The 22,944-nt window shown below is 34.2% G+C and overlaps 1 protein-coding gene across 1 annotated transcript in view; it reads right to left on the bottom strand.

The window, feature by feature from the left end:
• The window catches only part of LOC143251602 (uncharacterized), an 83,723-nt gene that overhangs the window by 30,707 nt on the left and 30,072 nt on the right, over window positions 1-22,944 (bottom strand). Inside the window, exons 3-5 of the mRNA XM_076502872.1 lie at window positions 3,732-3,906; window positions 3,050-3,231; window positions 336-490 (exon numbers count right to left, since the gene is read on the bottom strand). Of these exons, the coding sequence (XP_076358987.1) occupies window positions 336-490; window positions 3,050-3,231; window positions 3,732-3,906 (512 nt within the window). The remainder of the gene's footprint in view (window positions 1-335; window positions 491-3,049; window positions 3,232-3,731; window positions 3,907-22,944) is intronic.

The following is a 22,944-nucleotide window of genomic DNA, read 5'->3' as shown; positions in this document are numbered from 1 at the left end:
CAAGGTGTAACAATGTGCTACGTAAAGATTTTCAAACTTTGTTAGATATATTAAAATACACGAATTTGTTTTAAAAATTTGTGAAATCCTCTAAGTAATCGCAATTGAACAAGGTCTGAATATGAAATGTAACTTTTTAGGCGGTGAAATCTGTTTGCGTTCAATTTATTTATTTTACTTGAAAGAGTTGCAATTTGCGCAAAATATAATAAACATTTACGTTTAATGATTATGATAGAACTAATTTAGTAAGACATGCCTCATAAGCTACTCAAGTATCATTTTAAATATGCACTGCCAAAGAATGTATTGGTATAATGTAAAATAATACACACCTTTCTGACATAGGTATACGCCTAATGTGGACTTCCGGGTTTGGTTTACTAGGATCGACTTTATCAAAGAAACCTTCTCGTGACATCTGACGAGAAGACATAGTTGATACTTCGTTTAGCTGAACGTTCGCAGAGATAGAAAGTAACGGATCTGACTGTACAGAAAGTTCCAGAAAGAAATAATTAACTAATGAACAAAAAAAAATTGTAACGGAAACGAGAATAATATTACACATTTAAAAATAACTAATACAAATTTTAACTTTTAAATAATTTGTTCTTAACAACAAACTATAGATTTAACGTTCAGAACAGTGTCATCACACCTTTTTTAAAGATATTTGTAGAAGACAATCATTGAATTAATAGAGTTAACTTTTTTCCCCAAATATTGCGCGGATAAGGACAAATCAAGGTTATCTAGCCCTCTATCGGTTTCCTGGTGAAACAGCGGTAAGTGTACAGATTTACGACGCTAGAATTCAGAGTTAGTTCGATTCCACGCGGTGAACACAGCAGATAAATCAATGAGGCCTTACTTCTAAACAAACAAATGAGAAAAAAGTCTCTGCGTGAATACATATATTTGTCGTTTTAACGAAGGATTTTCAAGTCCTGTGTAAAAACACATTTGTCATTCTAAGGAAGGATTTTGAGCCCTCTTTCACTCCCTTTCTCGGCTCGACATTAAAAGTAAGATTTCATAACAACTATCAGAATACAAAACTGTAGCGTCTTAGTTTCAATTAGTGACATTTTGACATCAAAGAAAGTGCCGAATTATAACTACTATGAATCTAATCATTGAGTGCCAAGCTGTAACATTTTTCAATCCAAGCATTTTGATTATAAGCTAATTAAGTGCTAAATCACCATTTCTGAGAACTATCTCATTGATATCTTATCAAATTCTCTCTGAATTGATCCTATGTTGAATTCAATATCTCATTTTGGGTTGATTAAAAAATCCATAAATGTTAATTAAATCCAGTAAAGTACTCATAAAATACAAACAAAACACAGCACACACAGGTAATGTGTAGTGTATTAATTTAATCTCTGACATTCTACCTATCGTCTTTCAATAACTCATAATTTCTTCCAAAATGGAGTCAAAGACCAATTATTTACTCACACCACAATACAGTAGTGCGTTTTCTGTCAATCATTCAGTCAGTAGACTAAAATGACGTCACATAAGGGACACCTAGCGTTGCAGTTTGTACTTTCGTGACGTCAGTAAAACGAGTGCAATGCACGAGTCACGACAAGAATTATGCACACTCTGTAGGATACAACACAGCATGACGTGTGAACTTGAAAAGCAAGAAATAAAAATATTTGTCATTCGTTAATTTTGGCTTTAGTTACTCTTGAAAGAGAACACTTCAGGTGATCCTGCACAATTACCTCTAGTAAGAAAATAAGTAAAGTAGTTCACTTTTCTATTTTTGGCTGCTAAAGTATTTCACAATACACTTCAAAAGGAACAAATAAAGCACAGATTAAATACAGTAATAAAACTAACATTATGCACGACAACACAATTAATTAAATGTTAAGCGATTGGTGTAAATAAGTAACAATTGTTTTTAAAAATCTAATTGTTTTCTTTTACAATACGTACTATTGGCAACAATGTGAAATGTTTTAGAAAAGTTGCTATGTCGAAATCAGCAATAAATACATAAACATGTTTTATAAAGTTAGTTGCAATGGTCTTGAATGTGATTATCATTTCTACTATATTTTAACGTGATAATAAATTTACTACTACTATGATCATTTTTACTGCTTCTACTTTAACGAGTTAGTTGTTCTACTTGTTTGAATTTTGTTCAAAGCTACACGAGGGCTATCTGTGCTAGCCGTCCATCATTTAGCAGTGTGATACTAGAGGAAAGGCAGTAGTCGTCACTACCCACCACCAACTCTTAGGTTACTCTTTTGCAAACGATTAATGGAACTGACCGTTACATTATAATGCTCCCACGGCTGAAAAGAGGAGCATGTCTTGTGTGGATGGGAATCGAACCCGCAATCCACAGACTGCAAGTCTAGCGCCCTAACCATCTAGGCATGCCGAGCCGTAGTTATTCTCATATTGCTATTATATGCTAGAGCACCACACCACAGCGGTCTTGTGTTCGCCCACTCTTAACACTAATATTTGTTTGACATGAAAATAGTTTCTTACTGTGATTCTTTCTCTTCCGTTTAATCCGTTTAAAGTTAAATTATTTTGAATTGCGATGTTGTACTGTAAGAAGCGGAACTACATCTATTATGTATTGTTGATTAAGGAAAAACAAATGGAGAGTCAAGTGGTTATTTTATTGAAATTAAAAATTTATATATTCACCTTAATGACGACAGAGGTCGTAACGATCTTCTCTAATGAATTAAGTTTAAATTAATTGTCGTTTTAACTAATTTATTTTGAAACAAATTAACAATTTTACACTAATACTGTCTATTAGAACTTGGATTCATTTCCGTTCAAAGTGTTTGAAAAGTTTTCACTATTAGTAACTATTAAAACATTTAGGAACTCTGATGGGCTTATGTTTTTATACCTGACTTACAAAGAAACAATATGATTCAGGGTTTTCAGGAATATATTCAGTTCTGACGTTTTACCGTTGTTAAAATAGCAGATAGAAGTAATTGATTATCAATTATTATTTATCGATAGTGTTAGTAAAATAACATACTAGATTCTGGTTATATCCGGAAAATTCTTTGCCAGACATCCTTGATGTGTGTGTATCTGTGGAAACTGTACCTGGTCTAAAGGCAAGAATTGGCACTGGAGGGCGCGGGGGTGCTTTGTATGGTGGTGGATCTTTCGTCGGTTTCGGTGGCAAAGCAGGTTTCGTTTTGGTTATACTCGTTTCTGTAAGGTTAAAAATATCAACTCTTTGATTAGAAACAACGACACCTGTCTTGTTCTTTTTTCTTATAATTTATTGTCGAGTAACAGCTTAAGTGACAAGAAAATTCATAGGTCAAATGTTTTACGGTTTTTGATTTACAGTTATTTTTTATACGGTATTTCAAACAATAAATTACATTCAAAATTATCATCATATATATATATATGTGTGTGTGTGTGTGTGTTGAACTTAAAGTTATTCTAGTATTTCATCGAATAACCTTCAAAAGTAGCATATAAAAAACTTTCATTCACAGAAATAAATACACAATCGATGATAAACTATCTGGAAATATTGCGTCATGAAACCAAAACAACAGCAGTACAATGGTATTTCGACTATCGTTTTTAATCAGAATAACCAGGTTTATGAAATACATCTGAGACCTATGGAAAGTATGGCAAAACTAAAATTACAACCTTTTATTGAAAGGAAAAACTTTGAAAATATTTTTACCTACCGCAGTTGTCATCACTTGTAAATTTTATACCACTGTATAACTGTTTTTCTTCCTTAATGGTGTCCTCCAGTTTATCAGAAACAAATGACGTAGTCAGTGTTTTGACCTTATGTCTATCCATATCTTGATTCCCTTCGGCTTTGGAATTTTCATTCCTATTAACGTTCTGTGCTGACTACGAAAGATTAAAATCATGAACGCTTTAGTTCCACGAAACTAAATAACATTTATTTATAAAACAATCCGTTCAGACTTGCTATATACCGTAAGTCTTTCTATTCTGTTTAAATTTATTGTTTGTAAACCGTAACCTTCTGATCAGTTTTCAATGTCATGTTAACTCACTTAGGGGCCATAAAATCGTGTAACCATTTTCAAAGATATTTCTAAAAAGCAGTTATTTAACCAACTGACTTTTACGTTTTCTCATAATAAATATCAAATCACCGAAGAACTCTCATTATTTCATACATACAATGGCAAATAATGATAGAATTAATTGGAGAAAATAGTTATATATTGATTTTCGTCCGACCACAAGAGGCCTAAAATATACTTGTTACTAATAATTCCGCTTTATTATTATGACTGTGGGCCTTTGTTGATAGTCAAGTAAAGCATTTGGAAAGTTCATAAAATAAAAGTTGTTTCCCAAAGGTGAATTTATCTGTGTTTGAGTTAAGCACAAAGATACACAATGGGCTATCTCTCCTCTGCCCACCACTGGTAGAGAAACCCGGTTTCTAGTGCTGTAAGACCATAAACGTACCACTATGCCACTGGGGGTGAGTGAAATTATACTAATATCTTAGGGAACAATGACATTTGCTGGCATTACAAATAATTTTTATTCCATTATAATATTCATCATACTTATGTAGGAACTCAAAACCTCTACAGAACTTGTTGTTGTTGTTGTTTTTCTTATAACGAATATATCACTGTATTCTAAATGTAATCCTGGTATCACCCAGAAATACCTTGTTTGAGTAGAGGAGAGCCCGGTATGGTCAGGTGGTCAGAGCGATTGACTCGTAATCTGAGAATAGCGGGCTCGAATCTCCGTCACAGCAAACATTCTCGCCCTTTCAGCCGTGGAGGTGTTATAATATTTAAGTTAATACCTCTATTCGTCAGTAAAAGATAGCTCAAAAGTTGGCGGTGAGTAGCGATAACTAGCTGCCTTCTCTCTAGTCTTACACTGCTAAATTGAGGAGGAGTACTGCAGATAGCCCTTGCGTGGTTTTTTGTAAAATTCACAAAAGAAACAGACTAATCGATAATACATTTTTCTTAAGAAAGTGTTGTCCAAAGGACTGAAAGTGTTAAGAAATCAGTTTTATGATGGGAAGGTAATTATTTGTTCAAAATAAAATGGCATTTGATTTGTTAATGTTTAATTTGTGAGGTATTTATTAATAAACATTTTTAATGTCCACTTAAAAGTCATCATCTATATCGTCTGTGAGACGCATTAAGGAGTAATTTATGAAAATAAAGAGAAAAGACTGATTTAACCAATAGCTTCGTATTACGAGCTACACTGAAATGTACACTAGTTTTCAATTATATGTTCGGATTTTTTCTCAAGTCTGAAAGGCGTTTGTAGACATAATGAATCAGTTATTCATAACTTAGAAAAACCATCAGTGCTTCAGCGAATCAGATCAGATGTTTTAGCAAGTAATATACAAATACATGTATCAATCTAGACAAAAAATAGAAATCACTAAACCAGAAAAATGGTTTACTAGAGTTGTCAATGTTTCAAATATTATCAATCTTTATACATTTATTTTGCTGTATAGTAATAACAACTTATCACAGGTTTTCCTAGTGTGCAGTTGATCACAAATTATGTACCTGTAAAAATATTTGTCAGTAGAAAATTAATCTATATAATTAAGTTCAGGTGGATAAGTATTAAAAGAATCATAAATATTATTATTAAAATATTTTCAGTTTTGTATCATTTGCTACCAGGCCTGTACACATGATGTGCGATAAGGCGTCGTGTACTGAAAAATGATGAAATTAAAACATAATTGTGTAGTTGAAGAAAATCCTTAGGAAAAGCTCCGCAGTCAATAATATTTTCATACCAGTTTATATGAAGGGCAGTTTTTTATTAACTGTTTTCTCTTCCATCAGGACCCGACCTGACCACGTGGTTAGGGCGCACGACTCGTAATCTGAGGGTCGCGGATTCGAGTTCCTGTCATGCCTAACATGTTCGCACTTTAAGCCATGGAGACTTTATACTGTGATGGGTAATTCCACTATTTGTTGATAAATTAGTAGCTCAAGAGTTGGCGGTGGGTGGTGATGACTAGATGCCTTCCGTCTAGTCTTACACTGCCAGATTAAGGACGCTAGCGCGGATAGCCCTCGTGTAGCTTTGCGCGAAATTCAAAACAAACATTTTCATCAACAACTTACTTTTGATATAAGTATATGGACGAATTTACTAAATATAAAACAATTGTTAGGGTCCTTTTTAACAACGTTCGAAAAATAAAATTTACAAATGTAATTGTAGAAATACATCCGAAGCACGCTGGCAAGGACTTTAAAAACGTAAAACCAAAACAGTAGCTTTCTAGCTTAAATTGATGTATATATCTTGATATCCGTAATTTTTTATACGTATAATATTAGTTCATGAAATTATTGTAGTTTTATTTCAGTTTTCTGTATTACTAGTAAATGAAAGAGCCGTGTTTTTTAAATGGTTATAGTTAAACCTGTATAATTCAATAACAATTGATGAATCGAACCAATAACCTGGGTTTCATTTTTTTTTTTTTTTGCATCTTAAACAACTTGTGTGTTGAATAATTTAGAACAAGATTAAACCAGTAGAATGGATGTTAGTTTAAATATTTAAGATTAGTTGTTTGGTGTTTTAAATCCAGTGTTAGTGAAATATGAAACTTATATTTTTCTATGAACCTTACTTTAGCTAATTTTACTTCCTACTGCAATAGAACCGCTAACTGCTCTTAAATAAAAAATCTGATGGCTGAAAGCTACTTGGAAATGTTTCTATTTTAGCTCCAGAATTGATCTGCTCAGAATATCCTGTTGGAAGAAACATGTTAGACGGACATATAATAAAAAGAAGGGGTAACTTTGTTAAATAGTTATATATACTAGGAGGTACAACAACTTATAACAGAAGCAAACGATCGTATTGAAACCTAGTAAAGTATAATGGCATAATAAAGTAATTAGCTTCATTGCAATTACTTTCATTCAGAGGTATAGAGTTAGTATTCTATGAACATTTTATATGATTGAGCTAACTCATTATAAATATATATGTATATCATTTAAATACTTAAGAGGTTGTATTACTATACTTTTCGTAACACCAGCTTACCAAAGGGGGATATTTTCGTACGTATGGACTCAGCTGAACGAGATAGTGTGTACAGATATGCAGAACCATTAAAATGTACATTAAACATAAACTTTTTATTTTCTTTTTTTTAAGCCATACGAAAGGAACTTACAAACCACTCCAGAGGCCCAAGTTTTACATCTCTTCTGTCGTGGACCTTACAGAATGAAACATCTGGTTAACTGAAGTGATAAAACCAAAACTGGTTCTAGACATTAGATAAAATCAAGTACGTATAAATTTGCATACTTAATGACGAGATATTATTGAAATTACTACGACTGCGTAATATCAATGTTGCTGGGGCTTTTTAATAACAGTCACGCGTTAGAGAGTATTTGTTTTCCTGTAAATGGCGACATAGGTATAAAGGTGTTATGAATGAAGCGCCCCCTGCTGGTACAGAGGTAAGTCTACGGATTTACAACGCTAAAATAAGAGGTTCGATTCCCCTCGATAGGCTCAGCTGATAGCCCGATGTGGTTTTGCTATAAGAAAACACATATACACAAACGCACACACACATGAAGAAAGCGAATGATTTGTAACAAGTTATTTATTTGTTGTCCTATAAATAATTACATAGGTTTAAAGGTGTTATAAAGAAAGCAAATGATTTGTATCAAGTTATTTATTTGTTGTCCTATGAATATCTGAAAGGTTTAAAGGTGTTATGAAGGAAGCGAATGATTTGTATCAAGTTATTTATTTGTTGTACTATGAATATCTGAAAGGTTTAAAGGTGTTATGAAGGAAGTGAATGATTTGTATCAAGTTATTTATTTGTTGTACTATGAATATTTGAAAGGTTTAAAGGTGTTATGAAGGAAGCGAATGAATTGTAGAAAAATATTTTCAAGTTAAAATAGATTCAGTAAATGCGTAATTAAAGCTGATATCTCTCTGGTGGATTGTCGATTATTTCCAGGGAGCTTATAACATTATAAACCGGGATTCTATGTCCCCATCAGTCACAGCGCAGATATCGCTTTTATATAAAAGCTTTAAACTTAACAACAGCTTCATACAACTAAGCGGTTATTGTCGTTTGAAGTGCAATTGTAGCGCTATTAAACATTGAAAGATCCCTGTAAATACTGTTTTCGAAACTCTGGATTTGGTAAAATTCAACAATTTAAGTCGTAGACACATTTCTCCGTAATATTAAACAATTAATTCAAATATTGGAATTTGAAAGGATAATGAAGAAGGCTGAGTTTAAGCTAAATCCAAATGATCTCTGATTTGTTTGATCATATAAAAAGAACAGTAAATGATACTTTAATGTCAGTATTACTACAATATAGACGTGATGTAACTCACAATATGTACGTGCTGTACCTCTCAGCACGAGTTGTCACTTCATCACTTAACATAATCATATATTCAGTGATTATTAATTTTTAGGATTAATATCGTACAGAAGATCAATAACTGTGGAGTTACAACATGGAAAGTTATTTATATATTTTAATTTTACTTAGTATCAGTATCAATATTATATATATGCGTGTGTGTGTGTTCTCAATCCATATAGAAAATGATTAATTCTCTGTCTAACTATTTCTGTGCTTTGCCAAAATATATACCATATTTGAAATGTAATTTCGAAAGACATGCTTTTATTTCTTTTTAACCTGTAACTGTTATAGAATTTTACTTCTTAAGTTAATCTTATTTATTTATTACAGAGTTATCTTAGAATTTAGTAATCTCAAAGGAGCCAGTGGCTAGCTTGCCAGACTAACCCATAACCACCAAAACATTGTTTCTTTTTTGAATTTTGCGCAAAACTACACGAGGGTTATCTGCGTTAGCCGTCCGTAATTTAGCAGTGTAAGACTAGAGAGAAGGCAGCTAGTCATCATCACCAACCGCCAACTCTTGGACCACTCTTTTACCAACGAATAGTGGAATTGATCGTTACATAACGTCCACACGGCTGAAAGGGCGAGCATGTTTGGTTAGACAGGGATTCGAACCCGCGTCTTTCAGATTACGAGTCGAGCGCCCTAGCCGCGAGGGGAAACGTTGAATGAAATATATTTTCTGTTATTATCACCTGGAGAGTTTTCGTTGATTGTTTGGAATGTAGCACAAAGCAACACAATAGGCTATTTGTGCTCTGCTCACTACGGGTATCGAAACACGGTTTCTAACGGTTTTAGTCTGCAGACATACCGCTGTGCCTCTGAAGAGAAAAAGTCGTTTATTTCCAGATTTATTGCGAAAGGCTAGTGTACCAATAGCAAGCCAAACTACAGTGTCACGTGATGGTAGAAATAATTACGCCAATCGTGTGATAATTTTTAATATTTCAATTAAATATGTTTCTAGCATCTGTTTCAATACTTGGATATTTGCTGTTTTATTATTTAAATTATAACACAAAGACACATGAAGATGAAGTGTGTACTCATTTTCAAGCCTAGAGAATTATAATTTAAAACGCAGTAGGAAAGGGTAGTATAGTACAAACAGGTTTTACAAATTATTTATTGCTTTGTTAAATATTTAAGACACACGCCTCTTCGAATCATAAAATAGGTGATCGCTTGCATGCATATGCTAATATATATTCAGAAGAAAAACAACAAAATCACACGTGAGCGCATGCAGTTTATATTTTACTGAAATCTGTCTCTCCAGGCGGGGCATAGTAACTTTCTGTCAATGAGCCTTACTGAAACGATATATTAGCATACAGACAGCTTCTACTGTACAGATTCTAAAAGACACACTTACGTGTAGAGACTACGCAACGGCCTCTCTTTCCTGTTAAAACCCCTATGTGTCACGCACCATACAGCACATATTTAACAATAATTCTAACACTGAATAATGTTAGAGGCGTCTGACAACCGTTTTCTATACGGCAGTATATAATAATTTCTTCAAGTATATCTTCCAGTTATTAATCAACCATACAGTCTGTAGTGTAATCACGATCTGTTTGTTTGTTTTTTTTTCAGTTTCGCGCAAAGCCACACGAAGGCTATCTGCGCTAGTCGTACCTAATTTAGCAATATAAGACTAGAGCTAATCATCACCTCCCACTGCTAACTCTTGGGCTTCTCTTTTACTAACAAATTGTGGGATTGACCGTAACATTATAACGCCCCCACAGCTGAAAGGGCAAGCATGTTTTGGTGTAACCGAGATTCGAACCCGCGACCCTCGGATTACGAGTCGAACGCCTTAACACGCTTGCCCATGTCGGGCCCCACTAAACAAAAAAACGCAAACTAACGTGGCAGGGGTTCAGTTTAGAGAGAGAGAAATCTGGAGAATTCTCTCTCTAACTGGGGTGATCAGGAACGTTGTGGTTCCTCTTCGTCCTCTCTCGTGAACGATTATTGAAATTTGCATGGGTTTTTTGTCTTTCTTTTATTTTTGACTCTTTTTAGGTGAAGGAGTGAGGTTGGTCATAATATTGATGAGCGAGACAAAGGTAGCACCGGAGAGACCAGCCAGACCAGATCCCAAAAGCAGATGTCAAAAGTGAATATGAACATGAACATAAACGCGAAACGGCCCGATTCAGGGCATGGCAATAATGTTGCCTTGGCTGGGATCTAAAGATCCAATGCTGTGGGAGGAAACGGGAGTGCCCCGAGAAAACCCACTTTCACAGAACAGGCGCCGAAAGATTTACCTGTCCTGTGCCCGAGACCTGAAATAGATAATATATACGTAAGGTTTGTCCTTTATGTACTTTGTTGTGTTATTTGTAATCGCTGAAATATGTTGTGTGGTGAAATATATTTGGTTGGTGCACTGGCTAATTTACATAGTGACGCAGTTAGTTTGTTTCTGTGTTCTGCTTTTAAATAATATTTGTATGACATTTCTGTTAGTCTGTTTCTAAGAGTTGGTAAGTTACTGATTTAGTGTATATAGTTTACGGGAGTGTATGGTGGTAGTCTGTACGCTACTCTTAGTATTTTGTTTTGTTGTACTTGGATTTTCTGGAGTGTGTTACTTGACATATTATATGTGACTTGACATCTATACTCTATTAACGGACAGATGTAAGCCTTGTATATTTGAATAATGGTCTTTGGTAAGCAGTTTGAGTGTTTGCTAGTTAGAGTCATTAAATGTGAAATGCGTTTTCTGATTGGTAAGTGTATGTTGCTAACATGTTTTTTTCCATGTTAGTCTTGTGTCGAAAGTGATGCCAAGGAATGTGATGTGTTTGCTCATGTTAATGGGCGTAATTCCGAGTGAGAATTTTACTTTTTCTAGAGTTTTTCTTTGTCTTTTTGGTTTCCTGTAAAAGGTGATTGCTTGCGTTTTGGTTGGATTTAAAACTACTCTCCACTTGTTACTCCAGTTCGAGACATTGTTTAGTGATTCTTGAAAGCGAGTCATGACCATTACTGGGTTTTTGGAGGTACTCCAGATAGCAATGTCGTCTGCGTATTGCTGATAAAGATAATGTACAGTAGTGGAAAAAGGACGGATCCTTGGGGCACTCCTGCAGTTATTTTGAAATATTTGGGTGTAGTTTTATTGACTTTTACTTGTGCTGTTTTATCTGTTAGGAAGTTTGATATCCATTTAATAATAGTGAGATTTATTTTCAGATGTGTTAATTTGTACTTGATGGCGTTGTGCCATACGCTATCAAATGCTTTTTTAACATCTAAAAATATACCTATTTTTACCTGGTTGTTATTAAAAGCTTTGTAGACTGATTCGGTGAGTCGTGTGAGATGATCTATTGTTTGTCTGTTTTTCCTGGAGGCATTTTGAGATTCCGGAAGTATATTATTTATTTCACAGAAGTTAAGCAGACGATTTGAGATAATTTTCTCCATCAGTTTGCCAAGGCAACTTAACAGACTGATGGAACAGAAATTATCCGGATTTGTCATGTTTGTTTGTTTCTTTGGAATCGTGGTAATGATGGTTTTTTCCATGTGTCGTGGTTGTAACCAGTTGTTAGTGAGATGCTCATGATGTTTGTGAGGTGTTGTAATAGGAGAATAGAGCCTTTTTTGAGAATAATGTTTGGTATTTGGTCATGTCCGGGGAAAGTGTTTTTCAAGTTTTTAATGTTAATTTTGAGTTCTCTGTTGGTAATTTCCCTGTTGATTGAACTTGAGTATCTTTCTAATGTCTCGTCATGGAATTGTGGTGTGAATAAAGATTGATTTGTGTTTATGAAGTTGTTGACATGTTGTTGGTGTTGTGTGTTAAAGTGTTGAATTTAAGTCGCTGAAGGAGGATTCGTAGTAGTCGGCTAATAGGTCCACTTTCTCCGAGTCCGTCTTTGTGATTATGTTGTTGTGTGTGATGTGTTGTAACAAGTAATTTGTGTTTTTGTTGGAAGAAATGCTCTTGAATTTTTTCCAAAATTCTTTTGGATTGTTTTTGTTTTTCCAAGTTTTTACAAAAGTTTTGCCAATTAGTTTCTTTTGCTATTTTAACTTGTTTAATTTTTGCATTTGTTCTGTTAATCTGTGTTTTGATAGACGGATCATGTGTTATAAAGTGAGTTCGTCTTAATTGCCTGCGTTTGATTATTAGTGCATGAATTTCCGGTGTTAGAGTCCATTGATTATGTGAATGTTTTTTCTTTGTTTTAGGATTGTGTTTTTAATGGCTTTGTGTGTGGCTTCTAAACAAGAATAACTGAAAAATATTTAACACTATTGATATGATAATATTAAATATTATACTATGTTGTACCCCGCTGGAAAAGCGGTAAGTCTACGGAATTGCAACGCTAAACTCAAGGGTTCGATTCCCATCGGTGGGCAGAGCCCGATGTGGCTTTGCTATAAAAAACAAAAAGACACATACGTTTATACTATGCTAGAACAAAAATTAAATATCGAAATATTGCTGAAGTTTCGTAAGAAATCAACATATTCTTAATGAATTCCCTGCGCATAAAGAAAAGTGGACCCAAATTTGGTAGACATAACCTTTTCGTGATAGGAAAGGACGCTTCCAAAATTAATTGGTAATAATAAGTAAGCATAAAATCAAGTACCTTGTGTGTTTGTGTGTGTGTGTTTTCATTCAGCAAAACCACAGCTGGCCTTCTCCTACGTCCACTAAAGGGACGTGAACCCTTGATTTTAGTATTGTTAACATAATGAGTTGTATATGGACCTGAAAACATCAATAAATACAACATTTGCTGAAATAAGATCAGAAATTCACTGAACAATTTAATATGAATTTAACAACATACTTTTGATGAAAATATATTACAATATAAATATGTTGATTACATGATAAATACGCACCAAATAACTAATTGTTGTTAATCACGTCTGTATCGAATAAAGGTCCAGCGGAAAAAACAACAACTAACTCTTTCCGCGAAAAAAATAATTTGTGACAGAGTTTTAAACGCATGTGAGATAAATAAATGAAGAACATTTTCTACAAAGTAATCCTCTTATTCAGACTATTTACCCGTATTTTATCGGTAGAAGATAAAGATGATTAGTACTTGTATTTTGGCCTGGCATGGCCGAGCGCGTAAGGCGTGCGACTCGTAATCCGAGGGTCGCGGGTTCGCGCCCGCGTCGCGCTAAACATGCTCGCCCTCCCAGCCGTGGGGGTGTATAATGTGACGGTCAATCCCACTATTCGTTGGTAAAAGAGTAGCCCAAGAGTTGGCGGTGGGTGGTGATGACTAGCTGCCTTCCCTCTAGTCTTACACTGCTAAATTAGGGACGGCTAGCACAGATAGCCCTCGAGTAGCTTTGTGCGAAATTCCAAAACAAACAAACAAACAAACTTGTATTTAATTGATTCAAGATCGGGTTGTTTCATTTTTTCACCTCTGTCATATTATAATATCATTCAGTTCAAAGGAATGGGCCCGGCAAGGCCAGGTGGATTAAGGCGTTCGATTTGTAATCTGAGGGTCACGGGTTCGAATCTCGGTCGCACCAAACATGCTCGCCCTTTCAGCCGTGGTGGCGTTATTCAACAATACCTGGCATAAGCTAATCGATTGATACGTGTATTAAACATTATTTCCAAAATAAACCTGTTAAATCAAACAGTTATAAAATATTCAGATGTGAAAATCATATTGTTGATTTTCGATGTAAAACGTTTTAATTACTTCTTTAACCTTTTCAAGAAGCTAGAAGTGTTGGTTTTTAGTTCAAAACCAGGGATTCTCAAACATATGCAGTCCAGAACATTTTTTATCAGAATAAACATTTGAAACACCTACTTCAATTTTCAGAGGATATCTAGTGTTATAAACAAAAAACGAAAAACTCTAGTACAACAATGCAGTTCTAAACATAACCTCTATTTCTAAGTAATACCGTTGTTTCGAACCACTCAATCACAAAAACATGTAGCATTAGAGGGGCGCTCGGTATATGGCATACTTTCGCCACGCAGCATTGGCCATATTCAGCCCTTTAAAAATAAGATAATATGTCTGTATTTCTTGACGGACGCAGATCACTTTTGGCAGGACAATAAGAAATAATACCCTACATGAGTCTTCTACGTTTTATCAAAATCTGTAATTTTTGACTGAATTACAGAGCAAAAATAGTGGGAAAAATCGATACCAATATTAACAGATAGAATTTTTTTTTCATAGTCACGCTGTGGTCTTTACCCTCCAAAAACTAACCGTATTTAAGTTCGATCATGGTCCAAATGTATACCAACTTTCATCCAAATCTGTTCAGCCATTTTAAAGAAATGCTGATGATAAACAAACATACAGGGGAGATACCATAGTCTTCGACTATCTTTGGTTGGAGAGTTAATAATATAGAATGGCGAAGTATGGTCACAGAGTAAATCAAAGAACTTAGGGTTCTCGTCCAGATACCACAAAAGCACGCTCAGCACCTTCGAGCGGTTAGTACGCCATAAGAGCGACTGTCAACTTCGATTATTCGACTGCAGTCGCCTGTGAGTTGGCAATGGATAATTTTGACTAACTGTCCTTTTCGTGATGATGAGAAATCTACTTAAAGTAAAAATGTATTCTCGAGACGGCTAGTATGGGTATTAGCACTTTAATTAAAATAAAATACAGAACAATGTTTCAATCTTTTTAGGTCATCTTCAGGTTAACCTGAAAATGACATAAGAAGGCCAAAGCATTGTTCTGTACTTCATTTTATTTAAAGTTTAAATACAAATATCAGCCGCCTTGAGAATACATTTTTAGCTGTTCTTTTCTCTTGTCTATCATTTTAAAATTAAGGATGAATATACAGGGTGTTTCTTTTCAACCCCTTCAAAACAATCCTTTTTTGGGTCTCCCGCGACATATATGGGGTCGAAACGCACACTTTGAGAACACTTATTTTAAACATTTCTTAACAGACGGATACATTCACCAAAATAAATCGTATATATCGTTTATTTGTGTATATATATATATACACACATCACTTGTATGGCTATTCTTAAAATTTCTTTATTTTTAAATTTGCACTTTGAAATACAATTTATATGCCCAATAGTTAAAGTTGCGCATTTCCGCCCCTCCCACTGACTATTCTCGTCCCCTTGAGTTTTGCGCCACACAATTTGCAGGTCTAGGGAAAAATCAGTTAGTCAACACTTTATACTTCCAACTCTTAACTAATCAAATCGAATAGTGGGATTGAATGGAGAATTATAATGCCTTCATGGCTCAAAGGGTGGTAATGTTCGATGACGGTACTCAAACTCGGAATTCGCATGTTGCGAGTCGAGTGCTGTAATCATCAGAGCCACGGGTAATGGATAATACACTGAAAAATCAATAAATATGGTCAAAACCAAGTCAACTATTGCAACGTGAACATTAGGCTAGCTTCTAATTTTTTTATTATTTTTTAGTTGTGCAACTTTAGCCCCAAACGGTGAACCGATGATAACAACTAATCCAAGAGACATTATATCTCACTACGGCGAAGTTAAAGAGACATTTTACTGTAAATTATTAATTCTAAATATCACTTTTGATAACAGTAAACACATTACTCGCAAATGTGATGTTTTACCAAGTTTTAAAAGCATTATCGGATAGTACACGTTTATAAAAATGATTTTTGCAAGTGGCTGTATTTATCTATCTTTGTTTCCTTTTTTTTTGTTTCAAGCACTTTTAACAACATGTTTAATGTAAATTAGTTTCGTCGGGTAAATTTTCTGTCGTTAGGCTTATCGGGTTTGAAACGTCGCGAGGCATTTTAAAGCCGGATTTTACATTAATGGGTTTCATACGGGCTTCTTTATGACTGGTAATATAGATAACACTGTGACCTAAAACATAAAATATATACTAATGCACTCAAACACAGTAATTAGTTATGAGTATCCAATCCATGAGACAAGAATGTAAATGCTATCACAAAAATAAAATATTGGAAGTTCAATGAAATGGAAGTTTAGAAATATCGAGCATAGTTTTATTAAATCCAGAAGAATTGCATATCATCGCAGTAAATTGATTTGTTTGTTGTCAAGTAGAAAGCAACATAATGATGTATTTTAGCTGTGGCTACCACAGGTATCGAAACCAATATTTTAATGTTATAAGCCTTCAGACTTGCCGCTGAGCCACTAGGCGGCATCAGAATAAAAACAGCACTTTAATTTTAAACCAATTAGAGAACAATCTGTTGTGGTGGTTAGAACTCTTTAGTCGCACCCTGTGGATCGTGGGATCGAATCCCATTACCAAAGAAGCTCGTCCGTTCAGCCGTGAGGACATTATAGTGTGATAATCAATTAAACTATTGGATAATAGTATCCTAAGATTTGGCGGTTCTAATTAGCTGCCTTCCCTCTAGTCCATCACTTCAAAATTAGGGAATGGCTATCGTTTTGCACTAAATTTAACAAAACAAACACATAAATATGTGTATACTGTACAACACAGACGTATCACTTTAATAAAATTTTTAATTTATTCTAAGTAAATAAAAATTAAGTTTTTAGTATTGTCGCAGAATGGCACCAGTTTGCAAGAGATAGTTTTGTGAAATTTTTAAAAGTGTCTAGTATTTCTAAATAGAAAATACTGGCGAAAATAATCGGATCTATATTACTGACATTGAACGCATATAACGCTCGAGTACTTTTGCGCTAAATCCAAGGAAATAAACAAACGATGTCTAAATTTCTATGTGACAAAATGTCTACAGTGGAATGAGCTGTACATTTACATATTTATGTCATTTAAAAAATAGAAAATTTGCCATTATACATTATCAAATTCAGCACTTGCTATGTTTCGAAAATGGCGTATTCTCTGAACATATTTCCAGTATACTTACTGAAGATATTTGTCGTTAACTGTAACCTTAATTATCTAACGCACTTGTAGTATTAATATAGGTAACATTATTTCAAATCTAATCAAATAAAGTTACCATCAAGGAACGTCAAAAATATTTTCAACTTTTCAAACCAAAATAATTTAACAAGTAATAGAAACTTGATTAAGAATCATCATAATAACAAAGAAAACGAGAAACATTAATTTGTCTTTAAATCTCCAACTTATTCAGAGAAGGATAATGAAGAAAACCTATATTGAAATTCACTCATAAAACAAATAGTTTGAAGGGAGCCCACGCTGCACTTCACTCATAAAGCAGTTAGTTGGCTTTATCGTGTTTTATGTTTGTTTGTTTATTTGCAGCAAATCCCCTAAAGATATAAATACACTACAGATAAGACTGGCTCTGTGAATGGTTGATTTTCTAACTGACGGACGTGACTAAAGAGAACAACCACGAAAATGTCCATTTAACTTTTAATTTGATTAAAATTAAATAACACGTGCCAGTTTCATTCTATTACTTCTTTCAGGAATGCTTGTATCTTGAATTAAAATTGAAAATTTGTGTAAAAAAATGCATAATTTTACTTACCTGATCAGCTTTTGAATATTTGAAAGAATGACACTCAGGAATATATCTAACATCGTACAACTGTATCATCTGGATACCTGGCATTTCTTTAAAATATATTTGGCAAGCTAGTTTAACCTTGAGAAAGTGAAATTATTCATTTATCGATGTTTAATACGTTGATTGTCATTTTTGACAGATGTCAGATTAATTTTCTGGCTTATGACTTCTTTGACAAGTTAGAAGGCTATCGAACTGAATGACATATAAATGTGCCTATAGGCACTTATCCAGTAAGAGTTGTGGAAACTTTCCAGACAAGTTATTTTGGGCTTTCAACACACCATTTTGTCATTTCTTTGTTATTTTTATATTTACGAATGCTAGCATTTTCAAACGACTTTCCAATAATTAACTTTCAAGAACACAGTATACTTATACAAATCTCATATTATGATACCCTTTAAAACATTTAAAAATCTAAACAGTTTTAACCAACTCCAGTTCTTACTGCGTCACTTCTCTGCAACTAACACGTAGTTTTTGTTGTTGTTTTATCTTCAGAAAACGTATGTCGTCGATAGAATTCAATCAATTAAGATTCAAGAAGTCGTCTTCAGACAGTTGGTTTATTATTGACGACACATATTCAAGATGAAATCTATCTTAAAAGTACATCGTGGTCTCTAATTCATTTCCAACTTGACAAACAAGCTTCTACATCTATACTCACATAATAATGTTTCCTGCATGTGGATTTATTTGTTACACTACTATAATCTCTACTATTAAGAAGGCTTCAACGTTAATTAATAATCTTGCAACATTATGTACTTAATAAAGAATATTTGAAGAGCATAAATATTTTCTTTACCTTTTCTCCTGTTTTTTATCATTGACGAATATCTACTCCCAAGTCAAACAATAACAAGTATTGCTGTTGTATAAATGTAAGAGATTAATATATAACTTTCATCCTATCTGGTATTAACCCCGTGTAATAAATCGTAGCTCTTTGACCCATTTCTAAAACTTTTGAAGCATGTACTTACCTTGCAATTATAAGCTAATTGGGTCAACTTTCTATCATACTATCCGCATGTTAAGGCTACTAATAACCAACGCCCATAATATCCTTCCAACATGTTTTCAGCTTTATAGTTATATGAATCGGGACAGATTTCACGTTGCCTATAATTATCAATAAAAATTCACTGCTTTCTCCCATGTTATGGCCTGGCATGGCCTAGCGCGTAAGGCGTGCGACTCGTAATTCGAGGGTCGCGGGTTCGCGCCCGCGTCGCGCCAAACATGCTCGCCCTCCCAGTCGTGGGGGCGTTATAATGTGACGGTCAATCCCACTATTCGTTGGTAAAAGAGTAGCCCAAGAGTTGGCGGTGGGGGGTAATAACTAGCTGACTTCCCTCTAGTCTTACACTGCTAAATTAGGGACGGCTAGCACAGATAGCCCTCGAGTAGCTTTGTGCGAAATTCCAAAAACAAACAAACTCGAATGTTATACACTATACCGAATAAACAGGCTTTTAAAACTGTTTCACCTCTACATTTATGATAACCCAGACTTTTAATTATTTTTTTAATCAGAGATACAGTTTTCTATTGCATTTACAAATACAATATAGCGTTATTTCTTAGCTATCTTGAAACATATATTATATTGATTATATAGAAATAAATTAATATCCTCTATTTATCAAACACATTATTGGCTTGAACGTGTTTTATAGTCACACTAAATAGGTGAGGTAAAGAAAAAGTGTCATTGAATACGTTCGTACCAACGGTATGTCTGACACTTTTCTCTGTGATAAAGGACCAGCTTATCTCTCTTTGGTTAACTTGTGTTCAGGGTTACTGATGAGGAGTGAAATTCTACAAAACCAATGTAACTCAATAACAAACGTTCACCAAAGTGTAGATTAACTGGAACTTAGACTTTGAGATTAAACAGTTAAGATTAAAGAGTAGATGCACCAGCTAGTTTTCTTCCTTCTCGCCTGCAGTTCAAGATTAGGAACAAGTGTTCATCCTATTGTGTGCATGAGACGCTGTTTAGGAAATCAAACTTTATAATTGCAGCCAGGACTTCTCCGCACCTACCCCTTGGTAGCTCAACGAAGGACTTATCACCGATAGTTTATTATGAAGTCTTCTACTAAACACAGACAATCAAGACCGATTCAGGGCAGACTTGAAGAGCTACCCAAGGCAAGTCACGATCTGTAACAGAATCTTCCATACACATGCTGGTATTATTTGTATTAAGTTGTCCAGAAATAAATGTCGAAATTCTCACGATGACATTTAGAAGCTGAGTATTGAATAACTTATCGTTAGTTGGTTGGTTTAATCCAACGTTTGTTGCTTACAAGGTGTCTTAATTATCTGTTGTTTCATATCTACTCAGAGTAAGTTTTGCAACCTTCAAGGCAGCGTGGACAAGAAGGAATTTCGTCTGATTTTCCTCTACGACTTCAAACTTGGACGAAAATCTACAGAAACTACATGGAACATCAACCAGGCATTCAACCATGGATCTGTTACTGAACTTACAGTTCAGCGTTAATTTCAAAGGTTTTCACATAAAATGAAAATCTTGAAGACCATTAAGGTCGTGGAAGAAAGCCTTAGATGAAAGCACGTTAAGGGAAGCAGTTGAGACAGACTCTCGCATAACAGTTCGTGAGTCTACAGAAAAGATAGACAGAAGCAAATGAAGCGTTGTCAATACCTAAGTGTGATTGGAAAGACAAAAAAGTTGGATAAGTGGGTTCCGCATGAGCTGACTGAAGATCAACAAAATCGGCGTTATGAGACCTGTCAAGGATGACGCTCCAAAAATTGAACGAATTGAGAATCGAGGTTCTGCCTCTTCCACCTTATTTCCTAGACCTTTCCCCCTACAGATTTTTTGTTTTTTCAAGAACTTTGACAACTTTTTGAATAATAAACGCTTTCAAACCCATGCAGCTGCAGAAGAAGCTTTCAGGGGAGTTCATTGACCATAGAATTTCTGATTTCTACAGAAGGGGCATAAACGGCATCGTTACACGTTGGCAAAACTATGTTTAAACAAATAGTGCTTATTTTGATCAAAGTATGTTTTACAACACTGGTTTATACTTTTCCAAACTTCGCAGTTCGAAAACAGCATTTATTTCTGGACAACCTAATACATCGAAAGATCCGAAAATCCATTATTCGTTTCAGTAGTTAAAGAAAGATGAGTTATTTCCAGTAAGACTTTTGACCTAGTCATTAACATATTGATTCATTAAAAGTTTATGTTTCGAAAATGATGTTATGATAAATTCTAGTTGAAAGGGAACAGTTAAAAATGACAACTGTAAGATGATGAATATATAATAGGATGGTATGATGATGTTGCTTCAGATACTGTTCCAGGAGTTTGATTTGATTTTTTGTTGGTATTCGGACGTGTAGTTTTTTAATTGGTGTCACTTTTGTTACTTCGTAGTTAAACACAAGGCTAAACAATGTGCTATTTCTGCTATACACCTCACAGGTATCGAAACTCAATTTCTAGCGGAATAGACTTACAAATGTGCCACTGGGGTATCATTGGTGTAACATGATAGGCATTAAATAGTTACGGATTTTTAAACATGGAACTAAATTGTAATTGTGATTTTCTTAATATCATGTTAATTTGTATCGGAGGTGACTAAATATTGTCATGAACACAGGAAACTATAATTTCAATCTTAGCGTTTTTTTAAACCTATGCTATTGGAGAATGCTGTGGATCTATAACAAGTGATTCAGTGCTGATAACACTGAAATTACGTCCAAAGTTTCCAAACGAAGTTAGTGACAAATGCTACTGCAATATTACTGAAATACTTAATGGAGCATATTTTTATATTCAGTGAATTTACAATTAAAAATATATTGACATTTGTGACAACCGTTTTTCAGACATTTTTAATATAAATACTTAAATGCGTACACATAACTCAAATGATAAATAGTCTGCAAGATAGAGTCCTCAGTTACATATTATCACTAATTTTAATGATATCTGATAGACTACAGAATAGGAGACGACAACTAAATGCGTTTTATGTTAGTGGTGTTTCAAGTACCAATTTTGTAATTTTATATCGTCCATTATAAGATAAAATCCATGTAAATGAATTAGAATCCCAAGATCAAGGAAAATATTTACTGAGCCAAAAATAAAATAATTGTATTTTTTTAATTGACGAAAATTTTGAAGGATAACAATAAACATAAGAGTTTATTCCAATTGTTATTTTTTCCACAATGGCTAAAGGCCCGGCATGACCAGGTGGTTAGGGCAGTCTGAGGATCGCAAGTTCGAATCCTCGTCACATCAAATATGCCCGCCCTTTTAACTGTGGAGCCGTTATAATGTTAAGATCAATCTCACTATTCGTTGCTAAAAGAGTAGCCCATGAGTTGACGGTGGGTGATGATGGCTAGCTGCCTTTCCACTAGTTTTACACTGTTAACTTACACATGGCTAGTGAAGATAGCCATCATGTAGCTTTGCGCAAAATTCAAAAACAAGCAAACAAATAATTCCACAATGGTTAAATATTATACTGTCTGTCACTGCAGAATATTTCCTTCAGGTTGATCCAATCAGCTGTTTATCTCAAAATAAATTAACATAAAGCTGAACGATATAATAATGTTACCGTTAGGAACTAATACAGCATCTTTAAAATGCATTGTGTGTGTATATATATATATATCATTCTCCAGTTTTCTAATTCAACTATATATTGTAGGTTTTATTATTGACACCGATATGTTTATTTTATATAGGTATCATTATTTTTCAAATTAAACTGTGTAAAATAAGTAACGTTGTTCAATTCAAACTATATAGTGACATTGTTGTTCAGCTTAAACAATATAAAGTAAGCAACATTATTGTTCAATT

Source organism: Tachypleus tridentatus, chromosome 6 (genome assembly GCF_004210375.1).
Source record: "Tachypleus tridentatus isolate NWPU-2018 chromosome 6, ASM421037v1, whole genome shotgun sequence".
NCBI lineage: Eukaryota > Metazoa > Arthropoda > Merostomata > Xiphosura > Limulidae > Tachypleus > Tachypleus tridentatus.
The sequence above is the reverse complement of the archived record's forward strand: the minus strand, read 5'-3'. Positions and strand labels throughout refer to the sequence as shown.